Source organism: Pantherophis guttatus, chromosome 17 (genome assembly GCF_059756535.1).
Source record: "Pantherophis guttatus breed Tessera chromosome 17, ASM5975653v1, whole genome shotgun sequence".
NCBI classification, from domain to species: domain Eukaryota; kingdom Metazoa; phylum Chordata; class Lepidosauria; order Squamata; family Colubridae; genus Pantherophis; species Pantherophis guttatus.
In genome coordinates, this window is record NC_142079.1 from 16,588,548 (window position 1) to 16,615,482 (window position 26,935).

The 26,935-nt window shown below is 46.3% G+C and overlaps 2 protein-coding genes across 11 annotated transcripts in view; both read left to right on the forward strand.

The window, feature by feature from the left end:
* The window catches only part of BCR (BCR activator of RhoGEF and GTPase), an 88,759-nt gene extending 74,967 nt beyond the window's left edge, over positions 1-13,792 (forward strand). For all 3 annotated transcript variants that reach the window (XM_087880620.1, XM_060683645.2, XM_087880621.1), the window contains exons 22-23: positions 8,074-8,236; positions 10,290-13,792. In XM_087880620.1, the coding sequence (XP_087736746.1) occupies positions 8,074-8,236; positions 10,290-10,379 (253 nt within the window). In that variant the 3' untranslated portion in view covers positions 10,380-13,792. The remainder of the gene's footprint in view (positions 1-8,073; positions 8,237-10,289) is intronic.
* A 6,334-nt stretch (positions 13,793-20,126) lies between these two features.
* SPECC1L (sperm antigen with calponin homology and coiled-coil domains 1 like) overlaps positions 20,127-26,935 on the forward strand; it is a 54,816-nt gene continuing 48,007 nt past the window's right edge. For 3 of the 8 annotated variants that reach the window (XM_034438530.3, XM_087880622.1, XM_087880623.1), the window contains exons 1-2: positions 20,127-20,394; positions 25,689-25,877. In XM_034438530.3, the coding sequence (XP_034294421.1) occupies positions 25,725-25,877 (153 nt within the window). In that variant the 5' untranslated portion in view covers positions 20,127-20,394; positions 25,689-25,724. Of the gene's footprint in view, positions 20,395-23,352; positions 23,466-25,688; positions 25,878-26,935 lie in introns of all 8 variants that reach the window. The other 5 variants (XM_087880624.1, XM_034438526.3, XM_034438531.3 and 2 more) reach the window with 4 other exon arrangements.

Below are 26,935 nucleotides of genomic sequence, written 5' to 3' on the forward strand. Positions count from 1 at the left end.
TGAGCTTTTTCCAAACTGTCGATCCTATATTTCTTATCTTGCCAGGAGATTGATATATCTTCTGGAATCAGCCAGTGGAACATTATTTTGTATTTGTTTAATTGTGATGTTAGGAAATTATAGTTTTTCCTCTGGTCCCTTACTCTTCTTGGAATCTGCTTGAGCGTTTGTCAGGTTTCGATGCTATCTCAAAATAAATGACTTTCCAAACTGCCGATCTTTAAGGAAATTTTCTCTTTATTCGAGCACAGCAATCTGATCCTGACTCTTTCGCGGTCAGTACTGACCTTTGCCCCCCCCCAATCCCTCCCTTTCCGATCCCCAATTCTCTGCTTCTCATTGGCTATCTTCCAAGTCACTTTCCTGATTCCTTCTTCGTCAGATCACAGGAATGTCTCCCCCCCTCCCCATCTCCAAGGAGACAGAATCTTCAAAGGGATTTAGCAGGCAAAAGTTCAGGCTTCTCCTCCCTTTATTTATATGTCAGTGCTGGGACGCTGACATATCTTCTTTGTCTCTCTGGGTTGCTTCTGCTATAATTCCTGCCATTAATTCTCCTAGGTCTCTGCTATGTTCTGGAACCTGAGGTAAAAAGACGCCTTCTCCATCTCCAGATACGTAATCGACTCTTCCAATTCTCTGTTGGTTGACACTTGGCTTTGTTCCAACATTTCTATCTTCTTATCCGTTTGTTCCATTTTTGCCTCCACCTTTTGTATCCTTTGTTCATTTTTCACAATATTCTGCTGTATTTTTTCTATTTTATCGTCCATTCTCTTGATACTGTCATTTATCTCTCCCACATCTTCAGGTCCTCATGATTTCTCCTTGTTTCTTCATGGTTATTTGTGATAGATTTTTGTGTTTTATTCCTTCCTTCCTGTATCATCGCTAACAGTGATTGTATGTTTTGCATATTAAAAGTGGAAGTTGTCTTTTTTTTCTCTACTCCTAACATAGTGTCAATTTGTCTTTGCTGTGCAGGGGATGCTGTCAGTGATGTCTGGTTCGAAGTTATTTTCTTGTTTGTCTTAGTTATAGTTGTTGTGCTTGTACTTGTCATTTTTATTCTTTGTGTTATGTTTCCCCAAAATTTCATACACTTAACTGTCTTTAAATTTATGTATCTATATTAGTGCTTGACTTGTATGATATACAAATCCTAAAATAGCAATCAATAATAATAATCTTGTAAATTTATCTGTGTTGGTATTCTTATCTCCCTAATGAGTAAATTCATTTAATGCATATTTTAACCTCTCTGTCACACAACATATTTTTCTATAACACTTCATATACTTATTCAAAATTTAGTAAGTTTCAGTTTTTCAATATCCTTATATAAGGGAACAGAAAAATAGGGGGAGGGGAGTAGGGGAAAAGTTTAGGATTTCAGCAATTCATTACTTTCTTCTTAATATGGCTAACACAGTATTTATTTATTTATTTATTTATTTATTTATTTATTTATTTATTTATTTATTTATTTATTATATTTCTATACCGCCTTTCTCCCGTAGGACTCAAGGTGGTGTACAGTCAAGAAAAATATAAATACACAAATATAGATACAATGATCAATCTAAAGTGATAAATATATAATGCTAAACGTTCCTAATATTTAAAATAAATAACTGAATAGATAAGTAGAATAGATAGATTATTAAGCAAGAAATTAATATAAGTAGTAATAAAGTAGGTATATCTCAATCTTTAAACAATAGATAACAGTCTAAACTCCCACAATTAATTTCTCTTAATAGTTAATAGTTGATAGATAACTCTATTCAAATTAAACAATTATATATATACTTTGTTGCTCGTTGTTGGTTATTCTTCTGTGCTACAATCTTCTTTTACTCTTGCATCATTTCCTCTTCTTTACTTTATACAATTATTTTTTAATATCCCTGGTCTGCAGTATCCAAATATCCAAAAGTCAAAATATCCAAAATGTCAAAATGTCCAAATGTCCAAATACAATACTTTTAGGTATTTAGTTCACTCTTTCCGTTTCGTTAAGTTCAAATCTGTTTTATATATCACTCCAACACTAGTAACACTTCTGAGTCAGTCCCCCAATCACTCTTTCCGACTTTAATAACTTCCGTCAATCCCACCGTCTTTATTCTTTCACAGTCTATTTACTTTAAAATCCAAGCTTCTTTCAAGACCAATTTTTAACTGTATATCTTGTAACTTTCTGTCTCAGCCGTTTACTCGCCTTTCACGTTGTTACTCTCTGTCAAAGTCGCCTTCTGTCGCTCGCTATTTCTCCCATTCTCTCGTTTCTCTCGTCACACCCACTACTCTAATCCAAAAGACTTTTCTCTATTTACTTTGTTTATTTTGTAAGTCCTTTTTCACAGTCTATTTATTTTAAAGTCCAGTCCTCTTTCTGATCCAAAATCCAAATGTGAGTAATATAACTTTCTGTCTCAGCCGTTCACTCGCCTTCCGCGTTGTCACTGTCTATCAAAACCACCTCCTGTCACTTGCTGCTTCTTTCGCTCTCCCAATTTCTTTCGCCACACTTTCAGTTCTAATCCAAAGCACTTTTCTCTGTGTAGTCTACTTGTTTTATATTCCAAATCTCTTTTGCTGGTATAGCTTCTGGAGTTTCTCCGTTTCCACTGCTCCTTCTCTTTCGCGCTGTCACTGTCAGTCCAAGATACTTTTTATTTTATTTTATTTTTTATTTTATTTTTGAATTTGTATACCGCCCTTCTCCCTGAGGACTCAGGGCGGTGAACAGCCAAATAAAAACATCAAATACAAATATTAAAATATAGTTAAAATATATATATATAAATTTGGCCCCATTAGTTAAAACAATAAACCAAACAATTAAAAACACTTAAAAAGAATTAGGCCAGCCCGGCTTGTTGGAAAAGGAAGGTTTTAAGGGCACGGCGGAAGGCACTGAGGTCATGGATTCTCCTTATCTCAGGGGGCAACTGATTCCAGAGGGTGGGAGCCCCCACAGAGAAGGCCCTCCCCCTAGGGGTCACCAGCCTGCATTGTTTGGCTGATGGCACCCCGAGGAGGCCCTCTCTGTGGGAGCGCACGGGTCGATGGGAGGTCGTCGGTGGCAGCAGGCGGTCTCGGAGATACTTCTTCCGCTCATCTCACCTTTTTGTCGCCACTTATCTGGCTGTCAGTCGCCATTTGCTTAGAGTCTCACTCTCTCTGCTCACTTCTCCCACTCTATAATTGTACCATCTTCAATTTTCTTGTTCTCTTGTTTATTTCTCTTACCGATGCGATCTCTTGTTTCGATTTTCGCTTCCCACTCTTCGGTTGTCAGCGGTTCAGGCCAGCCAAGATGGCTGTTTTTTTTCTAACCGGAATTAAGAGGTTTCTCCTGAACCTTCGGGGAGATTGCTTTTCTCTCCGAGGTCCTTAAAGATTCCTCTTTTTTTCTATTGATCTCTCCAGGGTCAATAGTGCCTCAATTGGCTTCCTGGTTAGGAATATTGGGACTTCAAGAACAGAGCGTTGTTCTCTTCGTCCCAGACACGTTGACGTCACCTCTGGAAGTCCTGCATTTTGGATCTTTCAATGACATGTGACCATAGTCACCTTCTGAGCTGCTGCGGAGGTTGGCAACTGGGGGCAGGATGATTCTTTGGTTCCATGCCTACCTGAGCAGCTGGGTCCAGAGGGTGGGCAGCACAGATCTTCACTTGATGAAGATTTCTGTGATGTATCACCATCCTGAATGCAGAGTAGCTTTTATTCATTGGACATTTTAATGCCAATGATTTTTTGTGATTTCTGGTAGTCTTTTTTATGTTCTCCCTCGGACTTTTCTGTATGGACCCTTTAGGGGACGGTCACCCCATCCCTGTGGCAAGACGTACACAGCAGCGGAGCTTCTTGGTCTGCGAGATTCCCCCCTCTCGCAGGCTTGGCCCCCCACGTTATCGAGGGCCTACCTCGATGACGGATTTTGGAATCCCGAGAGGTGGCATGCCGCAAAGAGGGGGCTGAGGGGTTTTTTAAAATTGTCTTTGTGTAAATTTTTAAGGGGTTTGGGGAGGGGGGTGGGGAGGGAGGCCAGTCTGGCTGTTAATGGTGCCATAGGGGGTACGGACTCTGGGGGAAAGGGGACTGTTAGAATGCCCTCTATTGAGGGCTTTTCCATCAATACGCTGAGTGGGAGGGGCAGGTATGGCGGGAGCAGGGGGCCGCATCATGTGGGGGGGGCACGCGCTCGCTATCTCCGAGCGATTGCATGCCCCGGTCCCCTTAGCTCTTCCCGTTCCTCAGGCTGCTTAGAGTCTCAGGGCCCGAGTTTCCGGCTGATGTTGTGTAATGCCAGGTCCGTAGTAAATAAAGCCCCCCTCATTTGTGATCTTATTCAGGAGGGGGGAGCGGACCTGGCAGGTATTACGGAGACCTGGTTGGGCCATGAGGGGGGGGTTCCCCTCGTGGAGATGTGCCCATCAGGCTTCCGTGCATTTCATCAGCCGAGAGCTCAGGGCAGGGGCGGGGGGGGTGGCGGTCATTATAAGAGAGGGTCTTGATCCGAGGGAGACCACTGTGCCTCAGATAGCCGGATGTGAGTCCCTTTTCGTGAAGTGGGGTCGTGGGGTGCAGATGGGTCTGTTGATCACGTACCTGGCTCCCTGCCACGTGGCGACGACCCTGCCCGAACTCCTCAATGTTATAGCCGAGGTGGCGGCTGATACCCCCAGACTTCTGGTCATGGGGGATTTCAACTTGCCATCCATTGGTGAAACTTCTGAGGTAGCTCGGGAGTTCATGGCTTCCATGACGGCCATGGACCTGACCCAAGTAATTCACGGCCCTACTCACATGGGGGGGACACACTCTGGACTTAGTTTTTGTCTCTGGTCAGTGGTTGAGTGGCCTTGATATAGGGGATATAGATACTGAACCCTTGTCATGGTCTGACCACTCGCTCCTTCGACTTGACTTTCTGACCGCCGCACCCCGTCGCAGGGAGGCGGAGCCGACCAGGTGGTTCGGCCCCAGGCGCCTGATGGATCCTGATAGGTTCCAGATGGAGCTTGGGCCATTTCCTGAAACTCTAGCTCACGACTCGGCTGATGACCTGGTGGCCGCCTGGGATAGTGCGGCTGCCGGGGCTTTGGACCGGGTCGTGCCTTTGCGGCCTCTGACCCGGCACCGAACTCACTTAGCTCCTTGGTTCTCCGAGGAGCTGAGAGAGATGAAGCGCCGGAAAAGACGCCTAGAGAGCGGTTGGAGGGCCAGTCGTTCCGAATCCGACTTGACACTGGTAAGGTCTCATATTAAGACCTACCTAGTGGCGATAAAAGCGGCGAAATCTAGCTATTTTGCCGCTCTTATCGCGTCATCAGATAACCGCCCAGCCGCCCTGTTCAGGGTGACCCGCTCCCTTCTCCATCTGGGAGCGCGGGAGGACCCCTTGCAGGGCCGAGCTGAGGATTTTGTACAGTATCTGGATGATAAAATAACTCAGATTCGGGAAAACTTGGCCACTGACTGGGTTAGTTCAGACGAGATGACTGAGGCAGGCCTTGAGAATGTTATCTGGGAGGAGTTCGATCCTGTGGCTCCCGAGGACGTGGACAGGATCTTGGGACGGCTGAACGCCACCACATGTTTATTGGACCCGTGTCCCTCCTGGTTGGTGCTGGCTTCCCGGGAGGTTACACGAGGCTGGCTCCAGGGAATTATCAACGCTTCTTTGAGTGAGGGTGTCCTGCCGGCCGCCTTGAAAGAGGCGGTGGTGAGGCCTCTCCTCAAGAAGCCATCCCTGGATCCGGCTGTTTTGGCTAACTATCGTCCAGTCTCCAACTTTCGCTTTATTGCGAAGGTTGTTGAGAGTGTGGTGGCGCGACAGCTTCCACAGTACCTGGATGAAGCTGTCTATTTGGATCCGCTCCAGTCCGGTTTCAGACCTGGGTACAGCACGGAAACGGCATTGGTCGCGTTGGTGGATGATCTCTGGAGGGCTCGGGATAGGGGTTATTCCTCTATCCTGGTCCTGTTAGACCTCTCAGCGGCTTTTGATACCATCGACCATGGTATCATGTTGCGCCGGCTGGAGGGACTGGGAGTGGGGGGCACCGTTTTGTGGTGGTTCTCCTCCTATCTCTCCGACCGGTCGCAATCCGTGTTGACAGGGGGGCAGCGGTCGACCCCGAGGCGCCTTGTTTGTGGGGTGCCACAAGGGTCGGTCCTCTCGCCCCTCCTGTTCAACATTTATGTGAAGCCGCTGGGTGAGATCATCCGTGGTTTTGGGGTGGAGTTCCATCAGTACACTGATGATACTCAGCTGTACATCTCCACCCCAGACCATCCCAACGATGCCTTGGAAGTGATGTCCCAGTGCCTGGAGGCCGTGCGGGTCTGGATGGGGAGAAACAGGCTTCGACTCAACCCTTCCAAGACCGAGTGGCTGTGGCTGCCGGCGTCCCGGTATAGCCAGCTGACGCCATCGCTGGTTATTGGGGGTGAATCATTGGCCCCCACGGAAGGGGCCCGCAACTTGGGCGTCCTCCTGGATGCACGGCTGTCCTTAGAAGGGCATCTGACGGCCGTGGCCAGGGGGGCTTTTTATCAGGTTCGCCTGATACGCCAGTTGCGTCCCTTTCTGGATCGGGACTCCCTACGCACAGTCACTCAAGCACTCGTCACTTCTCGTCTGGACTATTGTAACGCTCTCTACATGGGGCTCCCCTTGGGGTGCACCCGGAGGCTCCAACTGGTGCAGAATGCGGCCGCGCGGGGGATTATGGGAGCGACTGGGCGCTCCCATGTGACTCCTCTCCTGCGCGAGCTGCATTGGCTTCCGGTGGACTTCCGGGTGCGCTTCAAGGTGTTGGTGACCACCTTTAAAGCGCTCCATGGCTTACGGCCGGGGTACTTACGGGACCGCCTTCTGCCACCAATTGCCTCCCACCGGCCAGTTCGCTCCCACAGAGAGGGCCTCCTCAGGGTGCCGTCGGCTAGACAATGCCGGCTGGCGACCCCCAGGAGGAGAGCCTTCTCTGTGGTGGCACCTACCCTATGGAACAATCTACCCCCAGAGATACGAGTGATCTCCGACCTCCGGACCTTTTGTCGGGCCCTAAAAACTCATCTCTTTCAGTTAGCTGGTCTCTCTTGATTTTATGATTTTATGGTTGGTTTTAAATTTTGATATGGATTTTAAATTGATAAATTTTAAACTATGGGCCAAATTTAATTATTTTAAATCTATTTTTAATCGTATTTATGTATAAATGTTTTTATTTTGGCTGTTCACCGCCCTGAGTCCGAAAGGAGAAGGGCGGTATAGAAATTCGAATAATAAATAAATAAATAAATAAATAAATAAATAGTTGAAATGTGTTTGAATATTAGTAGCTTGGGTTTGTAGTTAGGCTGTTGGTTTGAAAATATAGAAATATCCGAACAAACAACATTCAGACTACTTTGCATCTCACTAAAAGGTATTTAAAGACCTGTGTTCTGACAGACGAGCACAACTCAAAACGCACTGATGATGTCTCCTCGAATGGTGATGAAACGTTTGCAAATTGCCAAGCTCAGAGTTCAAACCAACAGCCTATTTCTGGTTTACAAGAAGAGGCAATAAAAATAGTTGTACAGAAAGAGAAAACGGAAAGGGTTATTTCTTCTTTTGCCACAGGATTTTTTAAAAATCCACTCTGGGTTGTTTCTTTTCAAAGTGGGGATTTGCATAAATTCTCCTGGCATTTTGGACATATTTGGATCAGTAACAACATGTGAGGTCAAATCTGCCTGTTAAAGACCACTGTTTTCCATTTGGTCCTGCCCTGACAAGATGTATAAGTTAGGATAGTGTTTCTTTTAAACTGCCTGGCCTATTTATCCCTTTTCCCAATTGTGAATGATATTTTCACCCTCACAAACAACCAGACTTTCTAATTTTATATCGGTGTCCAAAACTGAACCATGATTCACGAACAAGTCATTACAAATTGCTCGATTGCCCCCAGGATATGCCTCCTTGAGAGTCAGTACCCCCAGTTCGAATACCACTGTGTTGGATCATAATTTTCTTTTCTATTCCTATCCTATCTATTGTTTCAGAGTTGCTGAAAAGGAGAACATCAACAAGATGTCGCTTCACAATCTGGCCACCGTTTTTGGACCAACATTACTCAGACCGTCAGAAAAAGACAGCAAAATTCCTGCCAATCCAATGCAACCCATGGCCATGACTGACAGCTGGTCACTTGAAGTCATGTCCCAGGTAAAAGCAAATGGGGAGTCTAAGTCAATGTTTCTCAACCTTGACAGCTTGAAGATGTGTGGACTCCAACTCCCAGAATTCCCCCAGGCAGCAGGTGGAATTGAAGTCTACATATCTTCAAGTTGCCATAATTGGCATATAAATTAAAGCAAAAAAAAAAAAAATTGAGCCTGAGGAAGCTTTGATCCTTAATGTCTGCTGGGGTTTTCTGATCAACAAAACGCAGGGTTTCACAGGGGCCCAGACTTCTCTTAGGACCCACTTAGATCAAAGGGAAAATGAGGGAAGAGCCCATAACCCATAGTGGGAGGAAAGGATTTAGATCAGGGGTGTTAAACTTGATCCCATTGCAGGCCGCATCAGAATTTTCTTTGTCCTTGGGGGAGACGGGGGGGGGGGGGCTGGCCTGGTTGTCACAGCCGACTGGGGGGGCGTGGCCTAGGGGGGTCGGGACAGCACAGGTTGGTCCCTCGCCATCTCCGGGACGGCCCCACAGGACAATTCTTGGCCTATCGTGGGCCAGTTCTTGCCCGCAGGCCGCGTGTGTGACATGTCTGATTTAGATCATCCCTTTCTAGTTGATTACCATGACCCACTGGGGAAGCAGGAAAAATTAACCTTTCACATCAGGAGACCTCAGTTGCAGGGCCATTTCATGTCCAGCCATGTTATATCCCACCCTTCTTACAAGGACCTCAGAAAAGGGAAAGGAGAAAAGAAAACGGCTTGTCCACAGCCATCTAATCAGTGGTTGATCAAAGAAGATTTGATCATGGATACCCTTCTGGCCTAATTTCCAACGAAGCAGCCCAAAAGACTTGATCAGTTTCATTTCTTTCATTCCTTTCTCAGAAGAATATAGAAGAGGTTCTTTTCAGGAAATACCAACTAGGGAGGGAAATAACTGAAAAGTACAGTAAATCAGCCACTAGTGGGCCGTGAGGGGTTTGCAACTGGGCCGTGGAAACGGCTGGTGCGCACACGCACATCCTCCCTTGCAAGTGCAGCAGGCGAGCGCATGCACGCACACCCCATTCGCATGAACGGCAGGTATGCGTGCACGCCACTTGTGGAAATGGAGCTGCATGTGCGTATACTTGCCGGCTGCTTGTGCGAACCTTACCACTACCCACCCACCCCAGCCAGTCCACAAAGCCGGAAACATTGAGGAATTCTGCTGCAAGTGACCAAAAAGAGGAGGGGGGGGGGAGAATATTGAAACCAGAGAAAGTAAGTTCTGGGAGCAAAGAAATGCTCAAGGTTGACTCAGCCTTCCCTCCTTCCCAGGCCAGTAAAATGAGGACCTAGATTGTTGGGGGAAGAGGCTGACTCTGTAAACCGCTTAGACAGGGCTGTAAGGCACTGTGAAGCGGTATATAAGTCTAAGTGCTATTGCTGTTGCTATTGCTATTCAGGTGCTAGGCTTCCAGCATGTATTTACAATGATTGTAGCTTCCCAGGGTCATGTGATCTTCTTTTGTAACTTGCCGAGCCAGCTTCAGTGAACCAAAGAATAACAGAGTAACAATTGGAAGGGACCTTGGAGGTCTTCTAGTCCAACCCCCCGCTGAAGCAGGAGACACTATACCATTCTGGACAAATGCCTGTCCACTCTCTTTTTGACAGCCTCCAAGGAAGGAATATCCACAACTCCCAGAGTCGAGCTGTCCCATTGATTGATTGCTTTCCCTCCCAGGCAATTAATTCCTCCTTAGTTTGAGGCTGTTTCTCTCCTTGAGAAAGTCAGCGCTGAACTCCTGCATGATTCGTTTTTAACAACCAGGATGATTGCTTAATGACTGCAGCAAAAAAATCAGGTGTGAGTCACTTAACTGCCTTGCTTAGCAAGAGAAATTCTGGTCCCAATTGTGGTCATAAGTAGAGGACTACATGTGCAGGAAAGTCAGTTAAACTATTCTTGCAAGTGGTTGTCCAGTCTTTTGAACGCCTGCAGAGTTGGAGAACCACCGGGCTCTCCTGGCCATGGCTGCCATTGCTATTGCACCTCCCCCTCCCCAATTGATCTGTTCCCCTTCTCTTGTCTGTGTTCCAGGTTCAGGTTCTCCTCTATTTCCTGCAACTGGAGACAATTCCCACCCCGGACAGCAAGAGGCAGAGTATCCTCTTCTCCACTGAGGTGTAGAAACCAAAAGCTCCCTCCCTCCCTCTCTCCCTCCCTCTGACCTTCCAGCCTTTCCTGATCCTTCAGGAGGAGAGAAAGCCCTCCCTCCCTCCCTCTCTCCCTCCCTCCCTCCCTCTGTTGACCAAGAAGCCACCAGAGGAAGGTTATTGTCTTCAGGGGAAGATTCTTTTCACCAGATCAGGAAAAGAACTGAGCAGAGCAACAGAGGAAAGCATGTTGTCTTGGGAAGGAATGGGCCTGAAGGAATTCCTGGAGGATTTTTGCAGTGGAATTCATGTTACGTTTGGGAAGTTCTAGGAGCCTTTTCTTCTTGGGCGTCTTTGAAGAACAGAAGGCTTTTCCTTCGATGGCCACTGTTGTGGATTCGAGTGAAGTGTCACAAGGATGTTCACCCATCATGGCCACTACTTGCAAATTTAGACCTCGATTAAACATTTCTTTTTAATAAGTAAATAAATTAGGAGCTTCATGCACAATCAGGACATTTTTTTAAAAAAGAAATATTTTCCTTGCCTTTTATCCTTTGACTCTCTTTTGGTGGGAAGTTTTACCGAAGATGCATCATCTAATCACTTAGAAGAGAATGAAGGCCAGAGGCTGGAGGAGAAGAAGGTGATGGGCAGCTCTTAAGGCCTCCTCCTTTTCCCACAAAGAAGATGCTGAGGTCTTCAGGCATTGTAAAGACTAGAGAAGATAATCTGCAAAATCGCCCCTTTCATAAACAAAGGCCTCAGGCCCAGTTTTAACCCGGCTGCAGCAGCATAAGGACTTCAGCTGATGGTGGGTTTCTCCGCAGTCGGGCCAAAGCCGGCTTCTCCCCTCCCAGCAGCTAAACAGTCCTCAGATCCGCTGGCGGGAATTGGGAGGGCAGGATTGGGCCTCTGCTCTTTCTTGGTTGGGACTTTGGAAAGACTTTGCTTATGGAAAATATTTTTTTCACTGCCACCCTGTTTTTGCTGGGAAAGAGAAATGTTTTGATAAGATGTTTTAATAACTTGTACAATGGTGATTGAGGGAGTATTTTATATTTTTCAGAAATTCCAACAGTTTGTTTTAAGATTGAACAGGCATCATTCATGAATTGTAATGCTGGAAAAGAATCAACCCTGGCAGTCAGAAATAGGGAGTAAACCCAGAATCCTCGCACAGGAAGGGATCTCTCTTTGTGCTTCATATGGACAGAAATAATGTCCTTATCAGTCCCATACAATCATACAGCATAAATTTGTCTTAATTCAAAGCCACTTCCACCGAGATGTTCAGAAGTGACTTGGAAGGCTAAAACTTTCAACTCTGGCAAATGGGTGAGAGACTAGGAAGCTACACTGAAATTCTGGTTTTGTTCAGAGAGGTTATGAATAGGGCATGAGGAGCTTTTCCCACAGTTTCCCATACAAGTAATGGAATTCTGCTTGTTAAAGGGGGCTAAAAATCACTACAGAAGCATGAGGCTCCATAGCTGCTCTGATCCTCGAATTGTACAATTCAGCTATTTTAACATTGGGAAAGAACCCATCATGGGAGTGGCTGGATTGTGGTGTCTGACTATCTCAGTGTCTCTCATACCAGGATTTTTTAAAATAGGAATCCTATATTGCTTCTCCCCCCCCCCCCCAGAAGTCTAGAAGTTAGAACTCTGTTCTGCTGTCCTAGTTTGGATGGTGATGTACCTCAGTTTATGAAGATAAGATACAAAACCCTTTTGCTGACGTGCCCATATATTTGTTCCTCAGTCCTCCTTTTGCCAAAATTGGATTTTTTTCTCCCAACTTTCTACCATGGACTTTCAGACAAGCTGATGGAGGATCAAGCTGTCTGTGAATCCAGGGACAAAAAGCAGCACCTGCCTCTGTGTCAGTTGAAGGAGAAGGTTCATCCACCGAAGGTCCCTTCTGAAGTGCGCCTCAGTGAAGTAAGGGTTCTAAATAGGGGGATCGTTTAAGTAAGATTTTTTTAAAAAAAATCAAAGCTAAATGTGATCGTATTTTTATTACTGTAATTTGAGGCAACAAATATTCAATAACCCTATAGTGAAAGTCTAGCCTGACGCTTTCTCATTCCATCAGCCAGTCGTATGTTTATTCTTCTAAGGTAACTGTTGTAGGTTACTCCATTATGAAGAGATAGGGGCAAAGGTTGTGAGGGTTGTGAGGACAACCCTATTTAGATACCAGGTTTGTTCATCCGAACTAAACCACCCCCAGTTGTCATCATGCAGAGAAATGATTCAAGGCCACATGTTGGTCCAGGAGTCTCCTACGCCTTGCCTGCAGTATCCTTTTTTGCTTGGCCTTGCTGAAGTTAGGCATCAAGATATTCACCCACAGAATAAGGGGGAGTCCTCCCCACATCCCCTCGAGTGCCAACGAAGTATTTGGACTACAGTGGAAGGAATTTATACCTTTCCCTCTGTTCTGAATCCTCAGACAAGTATTGTAGGCTATCCAAGTCCTCCTTATAGGTCCAGTAATATCATATCAACAGCTGGCCCAGTGGGGCTGTAGAGATTGGGAGTGTTAATAAAGCTCATTTGAGTCACTAAAAGTCATAACAGGTTTAAGGAAGGCCACAGTGTTGTTTTGTGAACTTGAGGCATGTCTTGAATATTAAAGTTTTAAGGGCTTTTATTTATTTTGATTCCTTTAAAGCAGCACGATTGCTGAATGGCTGCAGTTTCCTCCTTGCATTGTTATTCCATAATATCCAGAGCTGCAAGAATTGGCAAAGCCATCCCACCAAGGGAAATGGGCCAATCTCTTCTGCTTGACTGTTCTTTCTGGCATCTTTGATTTATATATAGTTGTTCTGCCGTATTGAGTTGATGAACCTAGCTAAAAGGGAGACAGTGTGTGTTGGAGATCTGCAAGAGGATTGCTTTGATATCCAGGCAAATTTTACATGCAGGCATGTAGGTATGTAAGAGTTTGTATAATTTAAGCATTAATTTCAGTTTTAATTATAAACCTATGCTTTCCTGAAAAGTGATAATCTTGTGCTTCAGAAACGAATGCCTCAAATGGAAGTGAGCCAGGGGCTCATTTTCTTTCCAAGAATTAGCAACATCAAATCCCTCAAATTCTTCCAATCCCTTCTATTTTCTAGGTCCTCAGTTTTGTGAAGTGGCTCCAAGAATCATTTTCCTTGACTCTGCTTGACTTTAAAACAGCCAGTGGCTGTATTTGTACAAAACACTGAATTGCAAAATAGCTGACAATGTTTTAATATTACATGAATGAACAACGCACAACCTCTGGCTGTTGCTGAATGACTTCCTGCTGGAGATACAGACCCAACACCTGGAAGATGTTGCAGGTGATGCAATTTTGTGCCAATCCAGCCCATGGGATTAGTTTGTGGTTCAGTGTGTTATGTAAACCTAGGAAACTGGTTTGAATAAACCGTGATTAAATTAACGGGTAAATGTGTTATCCAAAGACACCCAATTACAAAACCTTCCCCCTTCCATCTCTTTAACGATGAAATCATAAGGAAGTCAAGAGCCAGTTTTACACAGCCTTGATTGTCCTTTCCCCATAAGTTTTGTCCCTCGGCAATTCTCCCCTCATTCTGTTGGTGCAAATCTTTTGGTATTTGGATTCTACTCTACTGATCAAGGATCTATCTGTATTTTTGGAGGTCACAGTTGTCAGGCAGAAGCTCCTTTCCACACCAGGAGCTTCTACTGCATTCTGTAAGAATGGACTACAATTAGCCAGACAAATTGGGAAAAGAAAACCTGTCCTACTGCCTCCTCAAAGCCTGAATCTGAGAGCTTCCGGGTTTTCCACACCCAAAAGGAAGTTCAAGACCTTGCCCTCTCCCACATGTCCACCATGCATCCAATCAGTTGCTGTCCAGACCAAAAGATACCTCCTCATTTCTTCTCCACACAGCTGCAGGGCCCCATGGCCTTGACTTTCTATAAAGAATTTTATTGTGACTACATATCTTTTTCTCTCTATGCAATCCCCCCTCCCAATTCCCCACAGTAGGATTTGTGGCAGGCCTGAAGCCTGAAGGCACAAAGGTAGAAATATGGCTTCCAGGTCTGACAGGCTGCCCCCCCCCACCTCAGATAAGACGTGTGTCCTGGAAAAGACTAATACAAGGGGGTTAATCATATCCACCCTCTCCCCCCAGGGGGACCCTTTGGCTTGTCAGGGTACTTGTCATGGAATTGTTTGACTAACCTATCTGCTTTCACATTCCAACTCTTAACCCATGTAGCTTCAGACAAAGGGTACCCTTTCCAGTATACTAAGTATTATAATTGGCCCCTATATAGCCTAGAATCTAATATTTTCTTGACTTCATAATGGGTCTCTCCCTGTACTACTATAGGAGGAGAAGGTGGTTGGGTTTGAGGTCTTAGGTTGGAGCCAACTGAGGGTTTCAGCAAGCTACAGTGAAATACAGGGTATATTTTCCCTAGCATGAGAGGGAGGTTAAGCTGAACTGTCACCGGGCTGATTAGGAACTTGGGTCCCAATTTCTTACTAGGCAGCCTTAACCATATGTATTTAGTGGATAGGAAAACCTTATCCCCCACCCAGAGGGGGGGTTGGAGCAAACGGTGCTTGTCTGCCTGTTCTTTATACTCCTCTGCTACTTCTGTCAGTGCTTTTTTCATATTCTCCCACTTCTTTAATGACTCCATTAAAGACATGTTAAAGACATGGACGAAGGGGGCTCTCTCGGCAGCTCAGGCATGGGGACAAACCCCATGCCATTGGTGACCTGAAAAAGGGTCAGTCCAGTGCTAATGTGCACTGCATTGTTGTAAGCCACTTCCGCAAACGGTAATAGATCTGCCCAGTTCTTCTGTTGGTAGTCTACGTAGCATCTTATGTAGTGCTCCACCATCGCGTTTGCACATTCCGCCATTCCGTTGGTACTCAGATTGAAAGCCGAGCTAAGTCCTTGTGTGGACCCAATGGATCTCAGGAACTCCTCCAGAATTTGGCTGTAAACTGGACTCCTCTGTCCGAGATGATTCAGCGGGGTATTCTGTGCAAACAGTAGATATGCTTGATGAATAGTTTGCCGAGTCTCTGTGGAAGGCAGTCCACAGCAAGCAGTGAAATGGGCCTTTTTGGAAAACAAATCGATTACTGTCCAAATTACTGTGTTTCCCCCACTTTCTGGGAGTTTGACTATGAAATCCATCTTGATCCCTTCCCAAGGTCAACTGGGGCTTGCCACTTGCTGAAGGAGTCCAGGCAGTTTTCCTGGTCTTGTCTTCATCGCTGCACACATGGCACAGCTTTTTATGTAGTCTTTCACTTCTGCTTTCATTTTTGGCCACCAGAATTGCCTTCTAGCAAGGTGCAGGGTCTTCAGGAATCCAAAATGGCCGGCCAGCTTGGAGTCGTGGCTGCGCGGGAGCACTTTGAGTCTCAGGCTTGAGGGGACATACAATTTAGAACCTTTCCATGCCAATCCATCCCTCATCATCAAGACGTCTTTATTGTCTATGAGTTAAGGGTCTGCTGGTAGTGCCACTCAACTTAGCTATCAATCCATCCTGGGTTGGCTTGGGTGGCCGCCTGGCTTGGCTCCTGGTGGTGACTTGGGCGGCTGATTGTGAGGGGGGAATGATGGTGTGGACCACTTCCTCCCGGCAGCTGTCAAATTGAGGTTTTCTCGATAGGGCATCTGCTAACAGGTTTTTTTCCTGCTGGGATGTACTTCAGTTCAAAATTGAAGCACTTGAAATATTGAGCCCAGGGAACTTGTTTGGGAGAGAGTTTCCTGGGGGTCTTTAGGGCCTTGAGGTTTTTGTGATCCCTCCAGACCTCAAAAGGCACTTTACTCCCCTCTAGGAAATGTCTCCAAGATAGCAAAGCCCATCAAACTGCATAAGCCTCTTTTTCCCAGATGGCCCATCGTCTCTCTGTGTTGTTTAGCTTTTTGGACATATAGGCACAGGGTAACAACTGTCTTTGTTGTTCCTTTGAAGGAGTACCACAGCCACTGCCACATCGCTGGTGTCGGCTTGTATGACAAATTGTTGCTCTGGATCTGGGTGCTGCAGAATCAGTTCTTGGGCAAACAGTCTCTTTAGTTTTTCAAAGGCTTTTTCGCAATCCATTGTCCAAGCAATTGGTTGGGTCAGCTATTGTTTTGTCAGAGGGGACCCCATTTTCAAAAGTTCGGTTATGGGTAGAGCCACCTCCGCAAAAGCTGGAATGAACTGTCTATAGAAGTTAGCAAACCCCAGGAAGCTCTGAAGTTGCCTGTAGGTACATGGGGATTGCCAATCAAGTACTGCTTTCACTTTCCTTGGGTCCATCTCCACACCTCCGCTGGAAATTTGGTAGCCCAAGTATTCTAGGGAGTTCTTGTGAAACTCACACTTTGACAGCTTCGCGTAAAGTTTGGCAGCAAGGAGTATTTTCAGCACTTGGCGGACAAGTTTCACGTGCTCCTCCAGGGTCTCACTGAATATGAGAATATTATCTAAGTAAACAAGGACCCCCTTATACAGGTGCTCATGCAGAACTTTGTTAATGAGCTCCATAAACATTGCGGAGGGGGCCTTGCAATCTGAATGGCATTACTTTAAATTGGAAGCTGCTGAATGGGCAGTTGAAAGCAGTCTTCCATTCATCCCCTTCTCTGATTCTTATACGGTAGTAGGTTTCCCTCAGGTCTAGTTTGGTGAACACCTTGCCCTTCGACAAATGGTTAAGCATGTCTTTCATGAGGGGAAGGGGGTAGGTGTTTTCCACACAGACAGTGCTGATTCCATGAACATCAACGCAAAGCCTCATCCCCACATCTTTCTTCTCCTTGAAGAGTACTGGGGCCGCCACTTTAGATTTTGCGGGCTGGATGAGTCCTTGCTTCAGATTGGTATCTATGTACTCCCTCAATTCCCCCATCTCTTTCAGAGTCATGGAGTACATTTTCAGCTTAGGCAGTTTGGCCCCTGTACAAATTCTATTGCGCAGTCAGTCGAGCGGTGAGGGGGAAGAAAGTTGCAATCCTCTTTGCTGAAAACCCCTGATAGGTCTCGATATTCTTTTGGCACTTGTTGGCTGTCAGGTGGGGTGTTGCGGGGTGGGGCTGCAGGTTCAGGTGCGCTGGCACCCTCGTGGCCTCTAGGAGGTGGTCCTGCTTCACAGGTGGCAATGGTCCAATACCTATGACTAGCTTCCGATAACCGCCCTCCCAGGAGATTGTGGGGCTCCACTTCTCTAGCCACGCAAGTCCCAATATGACTGAGTCGGTCATCTTTGGGGCGACTATGAACCAGAGGAGTTCTTGGTGGTGACCCATCTCCAGTCTGACTAGTTCGGTGACTAAGGTGGTAGGGGCCCTGCCAATCAGCGGCCCGTTGGCTTGCTCAAAGCTGATGGGGTGTGCCAGGGGCCTTCTGCGTATGCCTAGTTGCTCGACTGTGAGGGCTGATCAGGCATCTGGTACAGCCGGTATTGATGGCTTCTACTTCCCCTTGGACTTGGGTTTCTGGTACTACCAGCAGGATTTTGAGAGCAAAGGGGTGAAGAGTTCCCCTGATCACGGGGTCGTCATCCCCGCTGCTTTCCTCGGCCTGTTTTGGTTTGTAGTTAGCTAAGATAAACCTGGAAAACTCTCAGTGGTGGAAGTCACATTATCAATGTAAGCACAGCTTTTAGAGGAAGTTGGGACAAGCCTTCCGGCTGCATTTTCTAGAGGGATTCGGTCACTAAGGCAACACTAATGGGATCTTAAATTCCAACTACATTCATGCAGGCCCAACACTTTCTCAAGGCACTAAATCATAAATTTGCCACTATTGCAGCAAATGCAAACATGCTCTTTTCCGCAAAGGAATTTCCTCCCCCAAGGAGGGACCAGCCCTGCCTCTTAGAAGAACAGCCTCAAAGGAGAGAAAAGGGGCTTGCTGGAATTCCTCCTTGACTCCCAGGTAGCTTCCTCAAACTACCTAGGAAGCTGTACAAGCCCTAAAGCACTTGAATGAAAGATTAGTAGTTTACTAATCCAGCCTGGTTGATTCATTCTTGCATTTCACTGGTCTAAAACCTTAACCCATTACAGCTTGATCTTTTTTGAGCAAGCTGGAATAATTGACAGTGTCTTGCATAGACTCTGAAAATCAACACAAAGTTGACACAGTTGAGAAACACTGCCCAGAGTGAAGGAGGGCACTGTGGAGTGGACATTCCAAAACTCTTGTGTGCGTGTGTGTGTTTTACACTAAAAGACTCCCTAATCCTGTTGAAAAGTCCTTTTCTCAAGAGGCTTTGCCCGAGGCTTAAAACAGAAGCTGATGGTATACTACAAAGGGTGGCATGTGGGCACCCTACAAAGGTCTTCCAGGGAGTAACAGGCTCAGAGGTCATGGGGGAGTCCTTCTCGCTTCAGTAGTCTCTCTCACTAGTCTGTGAGCTTTGCTCCACCAGGACAGCATGCTCAATGAAGCGTTGAACTCCTGGCGGGATTGTTGAGAAGAGACAAAGAGGTGCCTTCCAACTCTCTTGTTTAAGACACCGGTTGGATTGGATTCTATTGCTTGTGCTTGCATTATATTGAATTCCAATATGACGTGGTCACTCTTGCTCAACGTCTGGCAACTTTAACTCCCTCCATCTCTTTTTCTCTATTAGTAAGAATTAGGTCTGGTACAGCTTTTCCTCTAGTTCCCTCCTCAATCTTTTAGATGACAAAGGTTGAGGAGGGAACTAGAGGAAAAACTATGGCCCTAATAGTGGCCCTAATAGGAGGATGCTGTGAATCAAATGTGCCATTCATAAGAATCTCTTGGAGGTGAGGGCATTAGGAAAAAGCTGGCATTCGTCTGCCAAGGATGCCTTCGAGGATCCCTACCCGAGACCCTCCTGCCAGGGAGGCCACAAAGCTGGCTGCCAAGGATGTCCTAAAAGAAAGCTGCCTGATTCTAGCAAAATGGGCCTGAGGTGAGGCACCAGCCATGTATGCTGATACCTGCCCTGAGGCACCTTCTGGCCTCAAATGTGTGTTTTCCTTGGCTTGGGCAACTCCTGTAGGAAAAGACCATGAGGTGCTGACAGGTGTGCATGTTCGGATTCCACCCAAGGCACCTGGAAGCATCACAGCCACTCCGGAAGCTCCCCCACAAAACCCAGGAGGGTTGCAGCAGCAGGATGGATGCCTGGCTTTAGCAAAACCATACATATCTGAGCGTGCGCCTGTGGCAATGGGGGGGGGGGAGAACACAGCTTCCCCTCCCCTCCCCCAATGGCCCTCGGACCCATCTCAACCGCCAGAGGATCAGAAGGAGCATCGCGCAGTTTCTGATTTCCCGCTTTCACTGGAAGCGCCGCCGCTGCTCCCGCAGTTGCCAACAGCCAGAAGGGACCACATGTGGAGATGAACCGGAAGGGCCGCCGGAGCCAGAAAGAGGCCCCGGCTCAGCCCTTCGCGCCTGGCCCGAGGCTCCCACGACCCGAACCTGCTCAGGAAAGCCTTCCGTGCACCGGTGAAGAACGCGCAGGGAGCCGGTTCACTCCGCCTGCCGGAACCCTGCAAGGCTGCCAGTGGGGAGAGGAGACAGGGAGGGAGGGAGAGAGGAAAAGGAAGGAATGGGAAGGGAAGGAAGGAGGAAAGAACGAAGGGAAAGAGAGAGAGAGAGAAAAAGGAAGGAGGGAAATGGGAATGAGAGACAGGAAGGAAGGAAGGAAGGAAGGAAAAGGGAAGGAAAAGGGGGGAGGAAAGAAAAGGAAAGAAAAGGAAGGGAGGAAAAGGAAGGAAGGAAAAGGGGGAGGAAGGAAAAGGAAAGAAAAGGGAGGAAGGAAAAGAGGACGGTAGTAGCACTGCACAGCGGGGAAGAGCAGCAGCAGCTGACTGGCCCCGCCCCTCCCGATGCGCGTGCGCCCTCCCCTCGGCAGGCTTGGGGGCGGGGCGCGCTGTCGCGACCGCGTCAGCGCCTGCGTAGTGGCGCCCAGGGCGCTGAGGGACCGGAGGAGAAGCGCCGCGCCCGCCCGCTCGCCTGCCCGGTCTCCCTCCGCGGAAGGAGGCAGCGGCGCTTCAGGTAAGGCCGGGGCGGTGGCCCAGCCGCCGGAGATCCGACCCGCGGCCCGGGCGCCTGCCCGCCGCGCCGCCCGCCCTCTGGCCCGCTCGGCCTTTGGGGCCCGGAGAGCTCAGCGCGCGGGGCCAGGGCGCGGCGGAGCAGCTCTGAGAGGGCCGCGCGGCGGGCGGGCGGACGCGGCTCTGAGGCGGCGCTGGGCGTTTGCCCGGAGAGGGGCTTGCGGGGGGGCTGCGCGGAAGGGCTGCTTCCCGGGCGGGGGAGGCGCGTCTGTGTGGCCCGGAGGGAGGGAGGGAGGGAGGCCCCGAAGGCTCCCGCGGGGGAAGGGCAGCTGGGGTGGGGGGGGGGGCTGTGCCGCGGGGGCTTCTCCACCTGGGTCTCTAAGGGGTGTGCACCGCAACTCCCAGGATTCCCCAGCCCGCGTCGCTTGGGATCCTGGGAGTTGCAGTCCGCCCGTCTTGAAAGCGGCCCAGGTTGCCCATCAGTCCCACCGGAGGACGTGAGCCTGAAAAAGAGCCTGGAGCCCCTGGGGGAGGCCTTGGTCCACCCTGCCTGTGCTTAGCTCTGAGGCAACGCCGGCCCTTTGAGAGCCGCGTGTGTGCAAGGAAGTTTCATTTTAATGGATGCCGATTAGTGTACATTCAAAGTGACAATAATTAAAGTTATTCTAAGTCCAAGTCTGGCCTTTTTTTTGGGGGGGGGGGCACAGGTTGGTGCAAGCCCTTTATGGAAGAAGAGAATCAGCCCCTAATGAAGCCATGCACATTTTTATTTCTGATTTTGGGACTAGATGCTTTAATGGAGGAAATGTTTGGTGGAGGGAACAGTGACTTTGACCTGAATGCTTTAGATTGTATATTTGTGCTTTATGTCTTTGGGGAAAAATAATTCAAAAGCTAAGCATAATATTGATGTCCATCCAGGATTATCTCTGTTGTATTATTGTAACTTGACTGTCTTTTACTCTCATGACTGTCCCTCTGGCTTGGTCTGCTCCTCTTTGAGGGAACCCTCTTATGGGCAATTAGTCAGTAAAAGTCCCAGATTCCTGGAGTGTGATGGGGATGCTGTTCGTGACAAGCTCATCAATCATTTGAGGAAGAGAATTGGGACTTGATATAGTTTAAGTCACTAGAGATCTTTGTACCCATAATTCAAACAGAGTCTGAATTGTGCTGGGCATCTGGAGTCCAGTATATGAGATTTGGGTACTGTAATGAGATTAAAGCTGCAGGACTAATTGGGTTAGAACAGATGAAGCCCGTGGCAGATCTGTCTCTTAAGTAAAGATCAGAATGAAATCTGAAATCCCTGTAAAATACAGGATGAAACCAGTATTCAGGTGGAAGCCAGTGGCTTCAAGTTGTTTGTTTACTGGCCTCTTAAAAAATGATTTGCTAAAGCTGTTGCTCAAATCTTTGATTCAAATGTGATTGAGCAAATTAGCATAATTCTTAGCAAGAACTGGGTGTATGTAAAATATGGCATGCTTGTATCTCTCCAGTTAAATGTGTCTTATTGCAAGCTGGACCACAACAAAATGTTGCAGCATATTCCTGTCCAAGCTAGAGCTAGCTAGCAACCTCTTTCTCCCACCCTACTTTCTGTAGTCTTCATTGAGCTGTCTATGACAACCCACTTCTCCCCCATCCCTTTCCTGTAAAATAAAAAATATTTTTTTCTTGCAAGTCCCCTGTGTGTGAGTGGTGCTCTTTGGCGTATATAATAATTGACATTGTGCACAGTTTACTGTTAAAGAGGAAGTGTAACTTGTTTTGAATGTATTCTTAGATTTAAAATAAACTTGTAGTGGAAATGTTAATACTGTTCTGAGCTTGGAATAAAGCACCTTGCATTCCAAAGCTTTGTTCCAAGCTTTGGACAAAATTTAGTGTGCTCCTTCCATGTTGTTCCAAGCATTCTGATATCCTGTAATTAAAATTCCAGTAAGCCATTCAGAGTTTGTGGGTTCATTTATCATTAGAACAGTAGGCATGGGCATGGCAATTGGTTGGAGTTATTTGAGAAGGAATGGAAGGGGGAGACATTTGAATAGTATTTATTATCAATTATTTAAATGTTTTATAGCCCGACTATTCTAGAAAATTCTGGATAGTTTACAAAAGAGGGGAACTGGAGCACATCAGCAAACAATTGTAGATACATGGTCCCTTGTATAATTACATTCTATGCATTGAAGAGCCTTATATAATACAAAGAGCTTTGTAGGTGACAGCATCTCCCAGAAACCAACTGTCAACCAATACAACTTGTATAGCATCAGTGACATATGGGCTTACCTAGCCAAAAATGCCTGCTGGTGCTGGTGCTACTGCATTTTGAATCAACTGTTTGGTCTTCAAGGGCAGCCTGGGGTAGAGTGCATTATAGTAGTCCAATTACAAGGTGATCAGGGCATGAGTGACCATCTGAAGGGCCTCCCAGTCAAGGAAGGAACACACTGGATGAACCCCCATCAATCGCAAATTGCCCCCATCCAAGACTAACAGTGAAAGCTCACTGACCCAGGGGGCCAAAGAACCACAGCCATTCAGTCTCGACAAACCATTCTGGATTGACCCAAAGTCTGTTCCATTCCATCAGACCTGAACAGTTTCCAACACTAGATTGACACCTTGACAAATTCACTCTACATGGGGCTGCCCTTGAAGACTCACCAGTTGATTCAAAATGCAGTCGTACCAGCAATAGCAAGCATCTTTTGCTGTTTATGCCCTATGATATAAAAGATATAAAAGTGTCACAACCTTATACTGATTATACCAAAACAATGGATGGCTTCAACCAGTGGTTTCATGTAAAGGTTAAACAGGAGGTGTCAAGTTCTGAGCCCCCCCCCAACAAGTGGGTGGTCACTGGCATGATCCCTTCTTCCCCTCCATCAGCATAGTTGGGAATGATCACTGAAGAAGGAGGCAAACCACTGTAATGTTGTGCCTCCAGCCTATGCAGAAGAAATACCATGGTTGCTGATACTGCTGAGACATCAAGGAGCATCACCCCCGCCTTCTCTCCACCAAAGAAGATGGACAAGCACAAATGCTTCGTTAATTAAGGTAGTTGGAATCAGAATTGCTGTCGCTAAACAATACAGTGATAGTGAGACATCATGTGACCATGCCACTTAGTGACAGCAATTCCAGCAGTCCCAGTTGCCATTGTTAAGAGAGGACCACACAGGTCATTAAGCAAGAACCTCACATGACTAGGAGTTCCGACTTCCTGTTGACCTCCCCACTTGCTTGTAGGAAGCTGCCAAAGGAGGTCACACATTGTGGTCACACGACCATGGGGATGCTGGGATGGCTGGAATGCTGAGGACCTGTTGTATCTACTGCTCATAAATATGAATAGTCGCTGAACAAATAGTCGTTAACTGAAGAATCCCTGTACTATATGTACCATCCAGTCAAATAGCAAATGATGTACAGGATGAGGGTGGACATAATTAACATGATTGAAAGGTTGATGTGAAGGTATCCAAAACTGAGTTGCAGCTTGATGGTCCCCAGAGTACCATTGGTTTACAAGGGACTAATATTACTAGAATTAATCTCACAGAGCTGCTATTGCCAGATTTGCCACCACAGGAAAGACAAGAAGCAGACTGAGCTTTGCATGATCCCAACATCTTATCTCTCAAAAGCTTTCTTGGCCTGAAAGCTACCTCCAAGTCATTTTTATATTCTTGTGGAGTGCAGAGAAGAGCACAATCAGCCAAAGTTCTGGCAGATCCTGGGCAAATTAATCTCCAAGGAAGATAGAGCCTTCACAGGTTGAGTAAGAGTTGGCATCGGGCTCATGAAGTATATGTTCCTTCTTTTTCTACCATGTATGGGTTCCATTCTTTCCACATTGTAAAACAGGGCATTCTAGAGCTTAGTCCTGACCAAAATATGATTCCAGACCAAAGTTTGGAAGTAACTTAAAGAGTCAGGGCCTTCTTCACCCTCTCTATTGCAAAAATGGCTCTATGGATATAGCAGGTCATGAGTAACAAAATATTCTGTGGTTCTCCCCCCCCCCAACCCCCCCCAACCCCAACCCCCCAGATTAGCCTGAACATGAACAGGCTCATGGCACCTTAGTATTTCTCCGAGTAACCCTACCAAGAAATCTGGCTATTCAAGAGAGAAATGTTCCAACAAACCCTTGGGGTTCTAACTCAACAAGGAAACCTTTTCAAGTAGGTTGAAAATGCAGCAAAGACCGCCAAGGCGGATTCTGCAGAATAGATGTTAGAGAGCTCCAATTTTGTGCACGTTCAGTAACAGAAAGGCAGCCTTCCATATCAACTGAAATTGCCCAGCCGTTAGTGGAAGGAATTGTAATAATCTGGCAGGAGGACAACTACAGTTTGAGTCACTGCAGCCAAATTAGCAATGGTCAAACCAACTTTAAAGTTAACATTCTGTCACATAGTGTCACAAATTACAAGACTTATAATTTATTATAGCAAAACACTTGTGGAATTAATACGGTATACAGAAAAGTATGTAGGGTATTTTAATTGTTTCAATTATACTGATGCAGCTTTTGCCCAACAAGCAATGTGTTACCCTTCTTTGAAAACCTAATTAACTTTCTTCTATTTATTCATTTCTACATGAAAAAAATTGGTTCTCATTTTTTCATGAATGTACATATGAAATTGCAGATATGAGAAAATGAGAGAAACTTTGGTGCCTTGGCCTAGTCCATAAACTCTCTATAGATTCAAAAAAACTGTACCGATTTCAGAAAGGAAGTGTTAAAGCCAATGTAACTTGAACTATTTTTCTGATTACTAAATCTTCTCATTTATATTTTCAATTAAGAGCCTCATAGTGCTATTGCTCCAAACACACAAATATTTTTGGAGAGATGAGAATCAGATTGGATAAAGATTTCAGATCTATGGCCAACAATTGCTTAGCATCTAAGTAACAAAGTGCAGGTCACATGCTCTGCTGAATTTGGGAAAAGCAGAAAGAAGAAACAACGGGCTTATACTGCTATGGGTAAAAGAGGGAACACTTACAGAATACAAACAATTTTTAGTGCAATTCAGTCTGCATGCAGTGAAGATACTTATGAAGTCAAATGGTGTCAATGTTTGAAAGGCTTCTACTGGGTTTGGGCTGAGCTGAGCAGGATCCAGGGAGACCAGAGGTATTACTGTAGGATTTGTAGACTGTGCAAAAAGTGCTAGGCAGGGAGGGGCTATTTTCAGGTGTGTGAATAGTTACTATATAAATAACAGCGCCCTCAATTTTTGAAAATCTGTTTTCTTTCTGCAGATTGTTAGTAAATGTATATCAAGCAGGCAGCCAAGAATGAAGAAAGCAAGCCGGAATATTAGTTCGGTGCCCAAAGTGCCTGGAATAACTAAAATGCAAACAGTAGAGAAAGTTAAAACAGAGACCAGTTCCACAACGTCTGCAGTAACAAAACTTCCAAAAGCAGGAACAGCAGCCTCTTTCCTGAAGGTAAGCCACAACTCTTTTGAAGTACGGGGGGATGGGGGGGGATATCAACAGAGGCCCCTAGCATGAGCAGCAGAGAAAATGCGGCAAATACTTGTGTATATTGACAGCTTTTTTATTGTTGCCTCCTTTATGTGGGGTTATATGTTCTCTACAGATAGCAAGTTTTCTAACTAAAGAAATACAGACACTGAGAAAGCAGAACCTGCACTGTTTATGAAGCCTTGCATTTAGAAATAATTCTGCCCTTCAGTGATGCTATTGCAAATTTGTGTTGGATTCATCCAATTAATATTTCTACATTTTCACCCTGTTCCCATGAGGCACTTAATTGAGTCTGGCACTTAGGTACAGCAGCTAGTCCTGAAATTACAACCACTCATTCAGCAACTGTTCAAAGTTATGATGGCTTTCAATGAGTGGTTTTTACAATCGGTGCTTTAGGTTCTGGCTGTGGTTGCATTCCCAGGGCGGGGGAGGGCCAATTGGGTACTAAGCAACCAGCTTGCACCTGCAGTGGTTGCAGCATCCCAGGATCACATGCAGTTGTCACGATTTGCAACTTTTCCTGCTGCTTTTCACAAGCAATGCCAATGAGGAGCCACAGTCCATAGCAAGTAGAGCCTGCAGCCCCCACCAACTCGTGACCCATGCCCACATTCCCTAGGCCCCATTTGCAGCATCCCTGTACAGCAATCATGCACCCCACTATGCTCCTGATCTGAGGGTCATAAAAAGATTAAAAACATAGCAGTTATAAATAATAGCCTATAATGCCCAAGGTAAATAGTGCAATGCAACCAAAAAAGCACATCAACAAGGGAGCTCTAAACTCCTGACCCAAATGTCTGGGAAACAAGCCAGATTCTCAGTGCCTTGCAAAAGGCTGAGTCAGGGCTACCTGTATCTGTAGGGGATGCTGTTCCATAAGGCAGGTGCTGCCACAGAAAAAAACATGATTTCTCTGTCCAACAAGATGATGTATTTTAAGTGGAGGGGACCCAAACCATGCTCCACTGCTTGCCCCACTCAATGCCACAACTGGTGGGGCAAGCAGAAAC